This window comes from Bolinopsis microptera, chromosome 4 (genome assembly GCF_026151205.1).
Source record: "Bolinopsis microptera isolate Bmic1 chromosome 4, MBARI_Bmic_1.0, whole genome shotgun sequence".
In the NCBI taxonomy this organism is placed as follows: domain Eukaryota; kingdom Metazoa; phylum Ctenophora; class Tentaculata; order Lobata; family Bolinopsidae; genus Bolinopsis; species Bolinopsis microptera.
In genome coordinates this window covers 10,553,965-10,571,624 of record NC_087075.1, presented here as the reverse complement: position 1 = coordinate 10,571,624, position 17,660 = coordinate 10,553,965, and the positions used below count along the sequence as shown (strand labels likewise).

General features: G+C 36.6%; 2 protein-coding genes across 5 annotated transcripts in view; one reads left to right on the top strand and one right to left on the bottom strand.

The window, feature by feature from the left end:
• The window catches only part of LOC134814062 (rap guanine nucleotide exchange factor 4-like), a 42,869-nt gene that overhangs the window by 22,877 nt on the left and 2,332 nt on the right, over positions 1-17,660 (bottom strand). For 2 of the 4 annotated variants that reach the window (XM_063822061.1, XM_063822060.1), the window contains exons 5-11: positions 12,697-12,767; positions 11,533-11,599; positions 11,167-11,286; positions 3,407-3,516; positions 3,146-3,264; positions 2,299-2,403; positions 1,951-2,032 (exon numbers count right to left, since the gene is read on the bottom strand). In XM_063822061.1, the coding sequence (XP_063678131.1) occupies positions 1,951-2,032; positions 2,299-2,403; positions 3,146-3,264; positions 3,407-3,516; positions 11,167-11,286; positions 11,533-11,599; positions 12,697-12,767 (674 nt within the window). Of the gene's footprint in view, positions 1-1,950; positions 2,033-2,298; positions 2,404-3,145; positions 3,265-3,406; positions 3,517-3,739; positions 4,050-11,166; positions 11,287-11,532; positions 11,600-12,696; positions 12,768-17,660 lie in introns of those variants that run through there. The other 2 variants (XM_063822063.1, XM_063822062.1) reach the window with 2 other exon arrangements.
• The window catches only part of LOC134814063 (ATP-dependent RNA helicase DHX33-like), a 37,783-nt gene continuing 31,538 nt past the window's right edge, over positions 11,416-17,660 (top strand). The window contains exon 1 of the mRNA XM_063822064.1: positions 11,416-11,420. The gene's annotated coding sequence lies outside the window, so the exon portion shown is untranslated. The remainder of the gene's footprint in view (positions 11,421-17,660) is intronic.

Below are 17,660 nucleotides of genomic sequence, written 5' to 3'. Positions count from 1 at the left end.
AAACCGATGACTCATAAAAAAACCCGAACAAAAACCCGTTTGATTTGACACGTGACTTATTTAAAGTTGCAACCAATCAAATACGCGGAGTAGTTGTCACGTGTCAAACAACAACAGTTATTCCCAGCAGTACTCTATAAACCCAATAAGTCGTGTGAGGATTGCCAGCCGGTGGTACACATAGTTCTGATCCGCTAAGCTTAGAGTGGAGGTGGTTTCCATCGAGTTACGTGATCATAGCTTAGTGGAATTCAGGTTAGCAACATAGATCTGGTAGTTTGGTTCTTGGTTAGGGGTGTAACCACAAACGCAAACACCAAAATCTATTTGAATTCGATACTTAAGTAAAAAACGAACCAATAAGTCAGCAAATCCTTTATCTTCAAATGATCTTATAGCATTGGTTCACCACGTGACGTTATCACAATATCGCGATGACAAAATCCATCTAAAGATTTAAAAGAGTATTTATTCCTTTGGGAAAATGCAATTTAATCTGGCTCCTACAATTTATTAAGTCAGAAGCCACAAACCCAGATCATACAATCTTAGTTCCGAACCGAGCAGTTATAATCTGAAAACCATCGTTAAAAAGTCGGACTATTAAAGTACTAAAGATGTTGTTAAGCAGATATTTCAGACGTTCTCTCAATAACAATTGCCACCTGCACTTTAACTCTAAAAACAAAGTGTGTTTTAAAGCTTGAAATTAATATTGGAGTGCAAGAGATTAATACCACGTCACGTGGTAACCACGTGGTAACCACGTGTCATCTCACATCAAACATCACGTCTTGGCATCACGTATCAAACGACACGTGTACGTGGTATCACGTATCAAATACCACGTGGTAATTGGTAGATCACCGATCACGTATCGAACAACACGTCATTATGTCAACAAACACGTGGTTATTCTCTGTAGTACCTCATATTGCTTTGGACAACAGGTAACAAAACTACAGTAGGATCATGTCAGAGAACAAAACCGAAAGGCTAACCCGACCCTTAAATAGATAGGGAGCGATAGAGTTACCAAGCTAGTGCAGTCACTGGGGAGTTAAAACCAGGTGTAGGGATCGCTCATTGGCTATCAGTCACATGACACATACCAACCAATCAGGAGACAGCAAATGACAGAGATCAGCCAATCAGAGCACGCGAAATGAAGGACGTCAGATCCACAGAATTGTCTGCATGGTTACCGATTCTATTGATGTAGCCAGGGAGCAGATTCTGTAGCTATGGTTACATTACAGTTGCTATGGTATCATTGCAGCCTGTGGTCAGTACCAGTGTCAGTGTATTGTCACCTCAAGTCGCGCTCACAAATCTAATGTTATGCTATACTACACCTGCACGCACAAAAATGTACTTTGGGGCCCTTTTTATTTTTTAACCAGGCTGACTTTTCAGCGGATACATAAATTACTGAGCGTTCATCCTGAATCAAGCATCGATATGAGGACATCTTTTTCGGTTGAGATGTGTAGAAATAAGAATAAAAAACAAACTTTTTCCATAAAAACTACTGAACTGTCTGCAACAAGACTGACTTCATACAAAATATTCAAATGCGTCAAAAGGCGCACAAGAAATTACATGCGTTGTAAGCATAATTGGTGACAAGACTTATAAGTTAATTACCTAACAGATACTTAATTAAAACATTATTGCAACCAAGTATTATTAGATCAGATATACGTTGATTATAATTATTCGATTTATTTAATCATATTATGTGATATATCTCATCAGGATTTGTTGCAATTGGAAGATTTCTATTTTTGGAGTTAAGGTATACATTTTCAGAATCATGCTGGTCCGGTCGGTAAATCCGACCCTGATGAGTGACGGGACTGAGATTATTAAGACATTTTTTTCTTAAATATTTTGAAGGCTTAATAATACCCAGTATACAGCTACCAAAAAAGAAACCATAAAACTAACGGTTTTCTGAGCATGAGTCTCATGAGAGCGTCAGGTCCCATCTTAGCCAATGTGGTGAAACACTCTTGTAGGAGCACGGAATCTGAAACAGACAACAGTCAAATGGTATTAGTAATCATAACTATTAACTAGTAATAAAATATTTCAAATTGAATAGTTAACATTTTAACTTATGTCTTGGTTACTCGAGATACCATATAAAATGACCGATGAATAGTCTTTCAAACCTTTTTGGTGTACAAAACATTTCGCAGCCAAGTTTTAACTATCGTTTCTGCTATACTACGATAAATGGTACATTCCAGGTACTAACTAGCGAACAAAGTTTCAAGTCTAAATAAATCTCACCAGCTAAAGGTACGCTGGCCCCGGGTGGGCCCTGTTCCGAACCACAGTCGTCCTCTTTAAATCGGTAAAAGAGGTTCTTGTCCTCGAAGTTGTACTCGTTACACACTGAAAGAGGAGCAAGTTTTGGAAACCAGGAGCAAGTTTTGTAAACAAGGAGCAAGGCGCTAACTTTGTAAACGAGCTCTAATTGCACGCCGAGGCAAACGAATGCGGTCAGATGTTTTTCTAAAGAAATTCAGGATCATATTTCTCAAGATTGGGCGGGTTTTAGTGAGGAAGCAATTAACCTCAGTAAATCTGTCAGGTTCCGAATAAATTGGGATATATACCTTTGTAAGGAAGCTGATTCAAAATATTTATGGTTTAATATGATATGTATCGATATACGCAAGCTCATTCCGTTGAATTTGATTTGTTTTATAAAACAAGTTATATTTCGTGTCTTCGAATGAGTTTCGAGGAAGTAATCAAATCAGTTATCTTAATATTCTTGAATAATTGATAATTGTACTTAACGCTGATCATTACCAGAAGTTTAAGATAAAACACTAGATTGAAGATTGGTAAAAAATCTGCTATAACATTGGTAGTGGTACTTGCTATGGTGGTTCAAATCTAATCATCTTACTGTAATGATGATAATTATATTTGACAGTTACAATGGCTCAGGAAGTGCAAGTGGAGTGTAAGTCGTAACGTTTAAAATAAGTTAATAAAATGCTGGTCCAGTTACGTAGACCGATGTGGTTGAAGTTGTATAACGGTATAAATTTCACTGAAAGGCAGCGGTGCTCTTTTCTCAGTGCCATCCCTACATCTTGTGAAAGTGAAAGTGAAAGTAACGCACCATGTTTAAGAACTCCCTCCTCTAAGAGGACCTGCCACATTCCCACTCCCTGCTGTCTGCTGTGTACCAAGTTACACTCCTGGATTATCCAATCCACTAGCTGTGAGCCAATACAGCATCTGAGGTGAGAAAGTATGAAATTTGTGAAGCTGAAATATAACTAATTATTTAATAACTACTAATTGATTTATCTTAACAATTTCTGTTTATTATCAGTTACTTATGTTTCTAATAAGTAACATCAATGATGGATTATTATACCTTCTGTAGGTCCTCAAGCTGATCTGTCTGTCGGCGATGATACCGGGAAAGTTAGTGAGTAGACCCGCTCTTATCTGCTGCCCGATAAACGTTATCTTATCACTCAGATTCTGGGGATATTTATGTGAAATATGTGAAATATGTGAAATATGTAATGAGTTATAGATCAAATGTGAGTGTTTCCAACGATGCAAAGTGATCAACTAATATATGTTAGGAGCTTTTTATAAACGAGTACATCATATATATCTATCAACTGAAGAAAAGAGCCGTATATAAACAAAGAAACAAACTAATACTGATTTTTTAAATTGAATAGACAATTAAACTCACAAAGTAATCGATGGAGCTAGTACGCTCGACACATTTAATGACTCTCTTTATCTTTAGATCATGGAAATCAACGACCCCATAAAAATTGGCAGAGCTTTTTCTAATGACTGGTTTTGGGGTTGTCATCCCAACGGGAACTTGGTCACCCTGGATACCCATTTTGGTGGGATTAGTCCAACGTGCTATCTTGGTGTCTTTATAGATGGTTGCTAAGACGGTTGCTAAGACGGTTGATAAGACGGTTGTTCAGACGGTTGCTATGGTCTACGTATTGTGGACGGGAGGAGACGCGGTGTGATTCATTTTACCTGAGTTATCATAATAACAAAAAACTCATGTCAAACTAGTGTTTATATGATATCATATATTACTAATTGCATAGTTAGAAATTAAACTACTCTTAGTACCTCACTAGGAATTAACTTGAAAGATACCAAATAACAATTTAAGAATTTGAGCTCAATTTAACATGCAAGCCTGTTTTAAATAAAGAAGCCTGAACAAAACTTCGCATGTAACCCACTATAAAATGTAGCGCCACAAACTTTTCAACAACTCTAGATTATTTAAACTGTCACCTTTGAACCATTTAAATGTATGTATAAGTAACCAAGTTAGCGTACAAGGAACATTCGCATGTTTAAATGTAACCCACAGCAAAACAAAGTAGTAAGTTTGCTTAAATAAATAAAAACAGTTTTAATTAAGGTCATGGTTTATAACACATCCGGTCCTAAAGTCATTAAACAATGTAAATGGTAAAGACACTAAAGACATGTAAAATAAGGCAGGCTCACACCGGAATAAGAACAATGACAACAATTAAACTCAATAACACCTGTATGTATACAGTCCTCACTTAACAGAGCGAGACTTTCCCGTGACAACTGAATAACTTCAAGTGTAGACGCTGTCTCGCCCTCTTTTCAAGTGTAAACACTCATGTCTCGCCTTGTCTTATAATTGTCGTATCGTAAGTAAATCTAACTACTTTTAAATAGGTGCTCTCTCATTGAAAGAGGTAGAGGTACCTAAAGCATGTGAATGGAGCTAACAGTTAGCACGAAATGTAACAGTTAGCACGAAACGAATCTGGTCTAGTGAGACTCTACTAAGCTGAATCTGGTCTGGAGAGAAACCTAAAAATTTAAAATAGACCACAGAGACCATAACTTATTATACAGGCCATGCTGTGTTGATAAAGCCATTGGAAACGTGTTTAACAGAAATATTGGCAGCTTTCCAACAAAAAAGGCAATATTAAGGGAACTTATGGGTGAGAGTATATTCAGCAACGTCAGGTTAAAGGTTTAGCAAATGAGGAATGGAGGCTATCATAATAACAATGTTCTAGGTTAATCAGCTGGTGCCTGGAATGACAGCCATGACCCGGTAAAAACAAAGAGTCCTTATTAAAACTGGCTAAATTGTGGGATAATAATACTGTAGTCTATTATGAGCATTACTGGGGATGTTGTTTAACTGTGTTTAATGTTAAGTACCATAACCCAGTGCTTCTACTGGTTCTGTTCCAAGTGGGAAGATTGTAACGAGACTTTGTGAGACTTTGGGAGACAGAAGTCTCACAACTACGATGCTCTCACTTGAGCACTACCCGGCAGAGGCAACATATAATAAGTGCGGCAAAATTTTGCGGAAAGTGCGATCCCGCACTTCCTAAAATGGCTCCCTAAAATGTGCGGCAAGCGTGCAGCAAATTTGGTCAAAAGTGCTGCTCGAGTGCGGCGAATATAAATTACGAAATGTGAGGCGAATTTTGTTCAACTATGGAAAGCTGATCAAACATTAGGGAGCCCCACATAATTACGTCATCAAGGTTTTGGTCATTTCTATCCGGAATAATCCGGATCCCCCCTCCGTCAGCAAATTTCAGCATTAAGCGACCCCTCCCCAAATTTCAAAGTTAATTGATTTGAGACTTAGATTTTGTGGAATTAACCTGCAGATAAATAAATCTCGGAGTTTTGATCTAAAAATAAAGTTGCGACGAATACTATATTATAATCCGCTAAGGATTGCATACTACTCACTATTTCATTACATATAATCATCGTCGACAACTTGCACTTTGTGCAAGTTTTGAAAAGTTATTGATGAACGAAGAAGCCGTCCTATTTATTGTAATTATACAGGATTCTACGTCTAAGCTCTGGCATAAAGCCACAGACCCTCAGCTCATACATCTTGTGGAATTAACCTTCGGTTGGGAGGGAGTAAGATTAGTGCATATTAAATAAATCTGCAAAATCTTAAAATAAAGTTGCGACGAATACTTGATTACAGTCCGCCCTGAAGAATGCATATATTCATTATTTCATAGCATATTATCCTCGATAACTCACTTTCTTAGGGTAAAGATAATAATGAACGACGCGATACCGTCTTATCTGTAATTATACATGATGCTACGACCGAGCACTGGCATAAAGCCACAGACCCTCCTAAAACTTGCTCACCCTTCAAAATATTAACGGCTTTTCCTTTTTATTTTCTGAACCATTCTTCGTAGCATTTGCGTCTATCGTTATGATCGTACGATTTTTGATTGAATAAAGTTTGCTTTTGTTTCACATCTGATATAATAAATATCATATGCATTTTGCTTATATATATAATAACTTTTATAATCGAAAGAGCACATAAAGAGGCTCTAGGTAAAGTGCTGGCCTATTTACGTTTTCTTAAACTCCTCCGTTCAATATGTCTAATAGTAAATAAACTCCTCCATCCTAGTCTATTCCTTGCTAAGTTCACTAAGTTGGTAAAATCGTCCTCGTTTTTGAAATAAATATTTCTCTTAAATACATCCTTCTCTTAAATAAATCCTTTTTGCATTTTGCTTGATAGTGATTATCTCGAATGTTTTACAGGCTTTCATGTCGTAAGCTTCATATTGTGTTTTCCTTCATGTCCAAATACATTCTCGTTCATAGTTGGTTCGTGCACACTTTACGCACTTTTAAAACACAACGCACTTACGGCACGGAACGACCTAAATTCACGCACTTTTAGGTTCCTTTAAGGACTTTTTACCAAATAAACTTATACAGTAAACATACCATCGGCCAGAACATACAGTATATATTATACTGTAGTTTTTTTACATCGTGTTGGTTCGTTTTAATCTTGGCTGATTGCAGTCGGGTATAATTCTCAAAATTAATTTACTGTCCACTTACTATATAGTATGTTAAAAGTATAAAAACACGTTAAGTCTTAAGAAGCTATAGTAACTTAGTAAGTTATAAATATGATTCATCAAACAAATGAATACTAGTATTCGATCATGAATTGCTTCAAAAATGATTTTATAAATTTACATTAAAATTTTAAAAATGTTACAAACGTCGAAAGACGAACGTTAGGTAAGGTAAGTGATATTTATACTAACATACTATTACTTATGTTATACATACGAGTAAAATTAGCCCGAGAAAAACTTACCACCCCTCTAGACCAGGAAGACGAAGAAATTGAGTTGTAATTTTTCAAACTTTATATTTAATTTTACTAATTTTCTCAAATATTAGGTTTTCAAAATAAAGAAATGAAAAAATTCCCAAATACCATTATGTAATTTGGGGTACGAAATTTTGCGGTTTTTGGAAAAATTTCCCATATTTTCGTTCCCACATCATTTAGGTCACCGGAATTATGTCGAATATAAATAATAATATGTCTCGTAAGGTATGTTCTCGATACGTGCCAAGGGAAGGGAGACTCTTAGCTCATAATCTTGTGTAGCACTAAAATTCACTTGGAAACCAGTAGAGTAGTAGAATAATCATAACTATCGACAGCATTTTAATGAAATCTAGCGAGATGTCCGTAGAGCAGTTTGTAGAGATCACTGCGCTTCATAAAATCCATGGTATACTGGCTGGAAGGTTATATTATAGCACTAGGACTGCTGGAAGCGAATTAGAAGTGCTGGATCAAGTATGACAGGTCTGGGAAGCGTCGTTAACGTTAACCTTACTTCAAGCTGTCGTGATCTAGTCGAGTTCAACTGTAATATGACAGAGTTAACTTGCTTACCTCAATATTATAACAGACTGACACTACGCATAGCTGACAGTGACACTTTAATAATTTCTATTTTTTTATCAATTATTATACATCTAGAGAACATCAGACTAGAAACTCAAGAGTGTGATTACTTAAAACAGCGGCACTGCTACTATACTGCTACTATACTGCTACTATACTGCTACTATACTGCTACTATACTGCTACTATACTGCTACTATAGTCTATACTGCTACTATACTGCTACTATACTGCTACTATACTGCTACTATACTGCTACTATACTGCTACTATAGTCTATACTGCTACTATACTGCTACTATACTGCTACTATACTGCTACTATACTGCTACTATACTGCTACTATACTGCTACTATACTGCTACTATACTGCTACTATACTGTTACTATACTGCTACTAGTACTTTACTGCTACTATACTGCTACTATACTGCTACTATACTGCTACTATACTGCTACTATACTGCTACTATACTGCTACTATACTGCTACTATACTGCTACTATACTGCTACTATACTGCTACTATACTGCTACTATACTGCTACTATACTGCTACTATACTGCTACTATACTGCTACTATACTGCTACTATACTGCTACTATACTGCTACTATACTGCTACTATACTGCTACTATACTGCTAGTATACTGCTACTATACTGCTACTATACTGCTACTATACTGCTACTATACTGCTACTATACTGCTACTATACTGCTACTATACTGCTACTATACTGTTACTATACTGCTACTATACTGCTACTATACTGCTACTATACTGCTACTATACTGCTACTATACTGCTACTATACTGCTACTATACTGCTACTATACTGCTACTATACTGCTACTATACTGCTACTTTACTTACACAACCGTGACCGCAGTCAGTTTAAATAATAATATCAGGGAATCTGCATGAGAAAATCTGAGGCATTTCAACACACACTGACCTTACTATCAAAATAAAAATGGCACTTTTTGAGCAAAAAGAAGGGATCATTCCAGGATTCCGTGGTATCCCTGCCACCTAAAGTAACCTGAAGTAACCTAAAGTAACCTAAAGCAACCTAAAGTAACCTAAAGTAAGTAAGTAAAGAATGATTGGTTACCAGGTATCGAGCCTTCATCATCTTTAAAAAGCACGACAAGTAAGATTTGGAGGTTATGTAACAGCAATCATTCCACAAATTAACCAAGGCAGCAAGAAACGATCAAATCTATCAAAACAGGGACAGTTTTATCATAATTAGAGCTTAACCTATCAATATGAACTCAGTGACCATGTGCCATGTGGTAACGAACGGGAACTACAGATTGATTGACATTGATTACAGAACTACACAAGGGAAATTCACCGCGAGTCATGGCGCAAACTACGTAACCATGGTAACGTACAAGAACGCAAGAAATGTCAAACCAAGGAACACGATCGGTTTCATCGCCGACTGAAAACAAAAAACACGTGTCTCAAATCTTATGAATTTGATTGGCGGAGAGGAAAAACAAAGCTCGCTGATTGGTAGACAGCGTGCACGTGACAATGTGAGGTGTTGCTAAGCAGCAGCTGACAACACTTCCCTTATCAATATTTGGCTGGTGCACGCGCTCCACGGCGGAGACCGCTCTAACTAGACAAGGGGTTTAACATTGGGTACTGAATACTGATGAAGTGTATTACTTGTTGCTCTGTCATATCAAACTTGTACATCTGGATATGAGTGATGTATCTGGTGTTAAAAAGTTAAAAACAACGTTGAAAATAATAAGAATCTGTAAATTTGCAGGATTAGATTCATTAATTGTCTTGATAGACTTTTAAAATTAAAAGTAAGCGGTTAATTTTCAAGCCTCAAACCATAAATCCTTACTATACAGGAAATGACGCAACCCAAAATAGTGGTGATAGATGTTTTAACGTGTAACCACTATTTTGGGTTGCGTTATTTTTATGGTTTTATGGTTTGATACAAAATGTGATACAAAATACAAAACTAGCACTAGCAGTGAAAAGTATTCAAAATTAATGACGTCACCAAAAAGCCAAAGGGCAAAGACTATGTTTAAAAATTAAAATATTTAAATTAATAACAATGACATATTATTGTTATTAATTCAAATAATTTAATTTTTCATTATTATAATAACTACACTTTCGACCTATTTGACAGCCACCTATTATTTTTATAATCGCATCGGCTTTTTTTCCAGGGAGTGCGATTAAAAAACTAATTGCACTGTTTTGAGAGTTAGATTAGCGTATATAACAGTATTATTACTTAATTAATTTTACATAACAGAATCTATAATTTAATGAAGCTTAGCAAGGTCCAAGGAGCTTTACGTTTATTACAGGGTGAATTCCACACCAAGATACATTCCACATAAAGATCTGAATATTTAATAATAGCCTTTGCCTTTGAGACCGTAAAATTCAAGCAGGCGTCAGGATTACTAATTCACAAAAACACAATTGTAACGACAAACTTATACGAGCCAAAAACAAAAACTACTCATTTCATTGAAATTTAAATCATCGAATCATATCTTAGCTAGGGCTTTTCAAACTCAAATCGGAAGAAAATGGATGAGTGGACGATTTTCTGCAAAAAAAGCTGCAGAATGTAGAGCAATGTAACGTGTACTAACCCGATTAAACTGGCTTATGGTTAGCGACCAAACTACGACCAGTTAATAAGAGTATAAATTGATTTATTCCCAGCACTATTTTACACCTGATAAAGAAATAAGTTGAATATTACTGCTTCACTTATGGAGGATAATTTCATTATGTAATATTTTGCCTATTTAAAAAGCTAAAATTATGTGCAACGTAGCTGTCCGATTTTTTAGATTGGCAGATCAGAATCGGCACAACTTCCCCAGAAAATGTCAGAACGAAACGAAACTTTGAAACACCACAGTAATCATACGAGACAAAAACAAAATGAAATAGTAGAAAAAGGTAATCCGTAGTACACTCGGTAATTTTAATTACTCTAAATTATGCATAACATTTCCCTGGAAGTTAATTAGAACTTAATGTGACAATTATAGTGCGTGTAGTGATAATTTTGAGACAATTAAACCCAAACACACAGAGATAATATGTTATTTGAACTTTGAAGGGAAGGATATAATAAATTGATTGCCTTGGCTTGGTTGTCTAAGTTACTTTACAAATGTTTGTTTATCTGATCGACTACCAAGTGAATGTGTTATATCAGGTTAAAACTTAACTTAAGAAATGCTCCGACTGACTCGCCCATAATAATCACGTGTCTAGATAACACACTGACTCACCTTACTATTATAAAAATACTAAGGGTTGCTAGGTTACTAAAAAACTCACCTTGCTATTAAGAGACAAAGGATTGCTAGGTAACGTAGCTGAAGGGGAAGCAACAGGGGAGGGTGGTTTTATGCTGGAGCTGAAGAGTCTGGACATAAGTTCACTGTTACTCTTCCAAACCTGGAAGGAGTCCAAGTAATTCCAAATTGTAGAGGGGGTAACTTAGTTACTTACCGACAAATAACGCTGTAAAGTAATTAATACTAAGGTTACGTGAATTATAAAGTTTATTGACACATATTTCATTTATTGAAGTAAAAACGTTGATGAAGTAAAATTAGTTTTAGAATTTAAACACTTCATTAATCATTTCCCGACCTTTTATGATTTAATGAAGTCCCCCAAAATACACGATCTAAAACAAACCTTGAGCAAATCATTTCTTTCAACTCTCAGAAGTTCCGTGTACTCGCACGTGATCACAGTGGCTCGACTGTAAAATATTATTTAATAACATTGTTACTTGTAAATACCACGTCATCTGATCCGGTCAGATTTCAGTACTTATCACGAGCTGAGAACTTGAGGGGCGAACAAAATGATATGTTCTGTACATGTGCATATAATTCAAATTATATTTGTATGACATGTAATATATTATATAATAGTATATAATATATATATATAGATATGTAATGCATATTAAACAAGTTAAGGGGGGCCGGGGGGGGGGGGGGGTTCACCCCGATTTTTTTGTGAAACTTAATTTCGAGATAGCATTTGACCAACCAACTAGGACCGGTGACCGAATTTTTGAGGGGGTCCCGGACCCCAACCGCCAAACGGTGCCCGGGGGGCAGCAACGCCCATATTTGGTCCAAATTAGGCCCAATTTAGCCAAATACCCTGAACATGCCCAAAACCCAGATTTTAGGTGCTCTACTTGTAGCTAGTGGTCCCCTAAACTCGTATATGAATTTTAATCAAGATTGGACAACAAATGACTGAGTTATGAGCCAAAAACTATATGCCCATATTTGGGCATACGCACTAAATTTGATCGATTTTGGCCCATAAATTGGTCAAATATCAATATTTTGAATGAAACCAACTTTATATGGAAGGTAAGCCTATACTACACATTCTCTATGATTATCAGCTCAATATCTACCTAACTGTGGATTCTGTATTCAAATAATCGCAAAAAATGAACAAAATCGCCCATATCTCAGTTCGCGATATTTGCAAAACTGACTTCGCTCAAAACAATAGAACTCAATAGGGTTTCAATATTTTTTTATGAAATTTTTTTTAGAATCGACGTAGAATCGCCTCATGACCTTAAGTTTTGTATTATAATTTTGAGTTAGGCCTTTAAAAAAATTTGGCGGCCAAATTCTGAAAAATGCCCGGCAAATTTCAGAATTTTGCCGTCTTGATTAAAATTCATATACGAGTTCAGGAGACCACTAGCTACAAGTAGAGCACCTAAAATCTGGGTTTTGGGCATGTTCAGGGTATTTGGCCCCCCCCCCCCCCCCCCCCCCTTAAGAACCGACTCTTAAGCCGGTTGAGCATGTTAAGGTTTACCGGGGAGAATTGTCCAGGACTGATTCTCCAAACGCCGCCCCAACACCTAGCGTACAGACTGTAACAGCATTCTGGGGGGTAATTGAGTAATTAGTAGAGTAATTAATTGGATAATTAGTACTAAGTAGAGGAATTTATAATTAGGTAATTAGTGGGTTGATGAGATGTTTAGATAGAGAATAAGTTGATTTAGTAGATGATTTGAGAGATATCTTATGATAGATAGAGATGAGCAATACAATTAGAAATAAATGATCCTACAAACATTTAATGTATTATAGTAAATAGTGATACGGCAATACAAAATCTCCCGATTTCTTGATCAGGACCCCGACAAGATTTTACATTCTTCCTTACAGTAACAGTTAACACAGTGTCATTACAACTCTCGCGGTGTTCATTAAGGAAATCATCCCTTATTATCCTAAGAATTACTTCTGTACAATTGAATAATGGCTGAAGCCTGAACATGATCTGAGCTGGTATTAGATAAATTTAGAGAAATTTAGATAAATTTAGACAAATTTAGAGAAATTTAGAGAAATTTCTCTAAAAATCATCTCACAACTTCAGTGTTTAATGTTTACTAATTATAAAAACGATAACATTACAAAGTTAATTAAAACTCTAGTTTGGGCGACCTTTTTCTGCATGATTAGTGGTCCGAAATTAAGTAAATTTGGAAATACTGCTGAGAACTAATTAAAATGGTGTTGCATTTGGACACGAAAGGAGACACAGTATTAGGCTTGAATCCTTTTTAAATAAACGTTACAACTTTATATTAGGTTCTTCCTCCAGACAGATTTGATTAAGTCCGGACTGGTACTGAGTGCAAACACATTGGTGCAGATTTTTATGGGTAATTTATTATGAATGAATAATATCCTTTGAATATGAGGAACGAACATGATAAGAGGTTGCTAGTTGCTACGAACCTAGTAATAATATTTCACATTCCTAAATTAAGTCGAAAACATAAAATCTAGTAAGCATTTATATTGCCTGATGGGTATATTCATTTTGTTCAGTAGCACACTAGTGCAGTTGTGCCATTTCTCTTCTTTTTAGTGCTACCTACAGTGTACTATCATATTGAACATAGTAGAGCATTTCGATTTGAACAGTTTATTTTCATCATTTACTACAAAATTAAAAAAGCGGATAAAGAAGATTTCTCTTAGTATCACACGACTAACTCTTTTACTATGGAGTTAATTTCGCAACTATAAGTATGTGTATGAAAAGTTCACTAACAAATAAAAATCCCAGCCAGGATGGATCATTTTCAACTCTGCTGCGTAATCCTTACTCTGACCTCCCTGCTTCACTTTACAGCTGGAAGTACGTCTATTGAGTTAAGCAGACATAGTGTGCTGAAATTTGGTGACACAGCCAAGGATTATATTAGGTATAAACCCGATATGCAGCCATTTGAGAGAGCGTTTACAATCTGCGCCTGGATCAAGAAGCTGCGGAGTGCATATACACCAAATTGGTTTTCTTACGCTACCTCTAACGCAGGGAAAGAGATTCAGATAACTGATAACGGATACCAATTCTATATATTCGGGGAGATCTCTGATCTGACGAGCAGTTACACCGTGACCCCTGGCACGTGGTATCATAACTGCGTATCCTGGTCTGCAGCATCCCAGACCCGCAACCTGTACATTAATGGTGTACTGGTTGACTGCAAGGCAACATCAGCTGGCAGGACACTAGGACAGGGTGGGTACGTGGTATTTGGTAACGAGCAGGACAATTACAATAATCTAGCGGATATGGATCGCGACAATAAGTTTGCAGGCGAAATGTTCCAACTAAATGTGTTTAGCACTATGTTGTCTACCTCGGAGATACGGGAGATGGCTAGCGACATGTGCTTTAATCTTTCAGAGGAGAATTATGGAGCGAAGAGACACATCAGATGGGAGGGTATTATACAACTCAGTAGGACCGGCAATGTGGTGGAAAAAGCAAATGGATGCCCAGAACTAGAGGTAGTCGACAAGGTCATGCTGATAAAACTCAAACAGATAGAAGGCAAACTAAATGAAACCCTCTCCCAACTAGCAAGTGTCACAGCATTAAAAGAACAACTCGATCAGACGGAAAACAAATTGAACCAGATCCTGAATGAACTGAAACATGCTACAACTAACAGTGAAAAGATGGATGAAAATTTGATGAGACTCTTGGAGAACTGGCAACAGCTAAAGCAGACAGTGAAAAGATGGATGTAAAGTTGGATGAGACTCTTGGAGAACTGGCAACGGCTACAGCCGACAGGAAAGAGATGGCAGCCCAATTGGATGAGAACCTTGGTGAACTGTCAACTGCTACGGCCGACAGTAAAGAGATGGCAGTCCAATTGAACAGGACCGTTGGTGAATTGGCAACTGCTTTGGCAGACAGTAAAGAGATGGCAGTCCAATTGAACAGGACCGTTGGTGAACTGGCAACTGCTTTGGCAGACAGTGAAGAGAAGGCTCTCAAATTAAATGAGACCCTGGTTGAACTAGCAACGGCTACGGCAGACAGCGAGGATAAGGCCCTCAAACTAAATGAGACCCTCAGTGAACTAGCAACTGCCAGAGCAGACAGTAAAAAAAGGGCAGTCAGATTGAATGAGACCATCAGTGAACTGGAAACTGCTAAAGCATACAGTGGCAACTGCTAGATCGGACTTCAAAAAGATGGCTTTCAAATTCAATGAGACCATCGACGAGTTGGCGGCAACCAAACTAGAACTGGATAAAGTGGCAGAAGAATTAGAAGGAGCAGTGAGCTCCACCTCGGAATGCCGGCTAAATTCCACCATAACAAGTCCTTACGACTTCCTCTACTCTGAGCCCTTTTACGAAGAAATTCTAACCATGGACAGACTTGCTGTATTTCGCACAAGTTTGAAGAAGCTAGGTAAATTAACATAATTCCAAGTTTGAATTATTTTTTTAAAAACTCGACTCGTATTTGGGGGGGGGGGGGGCTCGTATTTGGTCAAATGGGCATGAGCATTGAGCATTGATGGGCATCGGCATAATTCTAATATAAGGATGTTATTAAAGCTATACATATAACAAGGTCCCAGTATTTTATCCTCTTTCCCATATAACTTATATTCAACAAAACCAATTTTTCAGAACAATTTGTTGGGGTACGAATCAGCAGTAGAATCATAGAGTTCTTCAAACTGCATGCACGACATGTGAAATGAGCCTGAAAGGCATAGGGAACATATTATACTGATTATACTCATAAACAGTGAATATTCCATGAACAATGATAATATATTAACGCTTCAACCAAAAATTCTTTTCAGCCGTATTTTGAATTTTCCAAAGTTAAATTTAATTTTAAAGCATTGTTGTGGTAATGAATTTTAGAGTTTTATACTTCATTTAATTTAATCTATTTGATTTAATTGTCTCTGAACTATAGAAGATCTGGAACTATGATGAAATTTATATTTGAAAATTTATGAAAATACGTGGCCCGTGATAAGTGATTGGATGATATTGATAAGAAACTGAAAAGATGCCGAAACAAATGAGGTCGCAACACCATGACATATAATGATTAAATTGGCTGTTCAAAAGTATGACTTGCTATTGGGCACCACCTTAAGTCAAACAATAATACTCATAAAATTGAGATGGTGTACTTTTCAGTGATCTGTGATAACAAAACTCTAGACGATCAGTATGCTGATTGCTGACAATAAATTGTAAATTTATACAGGGCAATTATAGAATAGCAAGCTAGTTAATAATATAACCGACTGAGCTGGTTCCGTAAAGAGTTCACACCTCATTTCGTAAACTTAAAATATTGGAACAAGGCAAAATCAGAGGCATGAGCACACAAACACACAAACACACAAACATACAAACATACAAACATACAAACATACAAACATACAAACATACAAACATACAAACATACAAACACACCCACACACGCACACACGCACACACACAAACACAAACACACAAACACACAAACACAAGCACACAAACAAACACACAAACACACAAGCACACAAGCACACAAGCACACAAACAAACAAACAAGCACGAAAACACATGATAGTGTCCTAGAGGCGTATATTGTACAGTAAACAGTTACTGTACGACATAACCGCTGTTTTTATGTGGACTTCTATTGCTTTGCTGGTGGTTCAATACCACTTTTTTCACAGATCAGCCAGGTGAAATGTCAAGAATAAACATCTTCATTGACTCAAATAAACCATTATTATTAGTGAAACAGCCAGTGTGCGACCCACCCTGCCACTTCCATGGCATGATGTTTGAAGACGTTTAACGGTACTCCACAAAATGTATTTTGACTTCCCCATATTCAACGCAAAGCGGGCACCTTTACCAAGGTTATCTCATAGACTCAAATATGTTAACACTTTCATAGACATTTCGTCTTACAATGTTACACTCCTTGCTTTTACATTTCTATGGGCCTAAAGTTGCGTAATTTATATAATATGACTTATAATCGTAAGTTGTGTGACTATAACAATTATCACTCAATCTGTTTTATGTTTTCATAGACAGTAAATCGAGTAACTCAAGGAATTTGCGAGGTAACAAACATCGAGGATTAATGTCCATTGAACCAATCGGTCTTTTATAGTGCCGTGCGACAGAATTCGTTTTCAATTTAGAATTTGTATGCAAAGTACTCTATGAAGTAAAGGAACTGCAAGATAAAGTGATACTTGGGGGTGACACAGTAAATCAATATATTTTAAGAGCTCCAGTTAAAGCTCTAGTAAAAGCTAGATCAGTCAAATTAGCTAAAACTGCTATTAACCCAACATCCATATTATTTCAAACTTGACTAAATTTCCCCAGAAAAATGACCTTTCTCGTTACAAATTTAGCTCGCAGATGGAGTTAAAAATGAGCGATTTTATAAAAATCTTTTCGACCAATAAGCTCGGA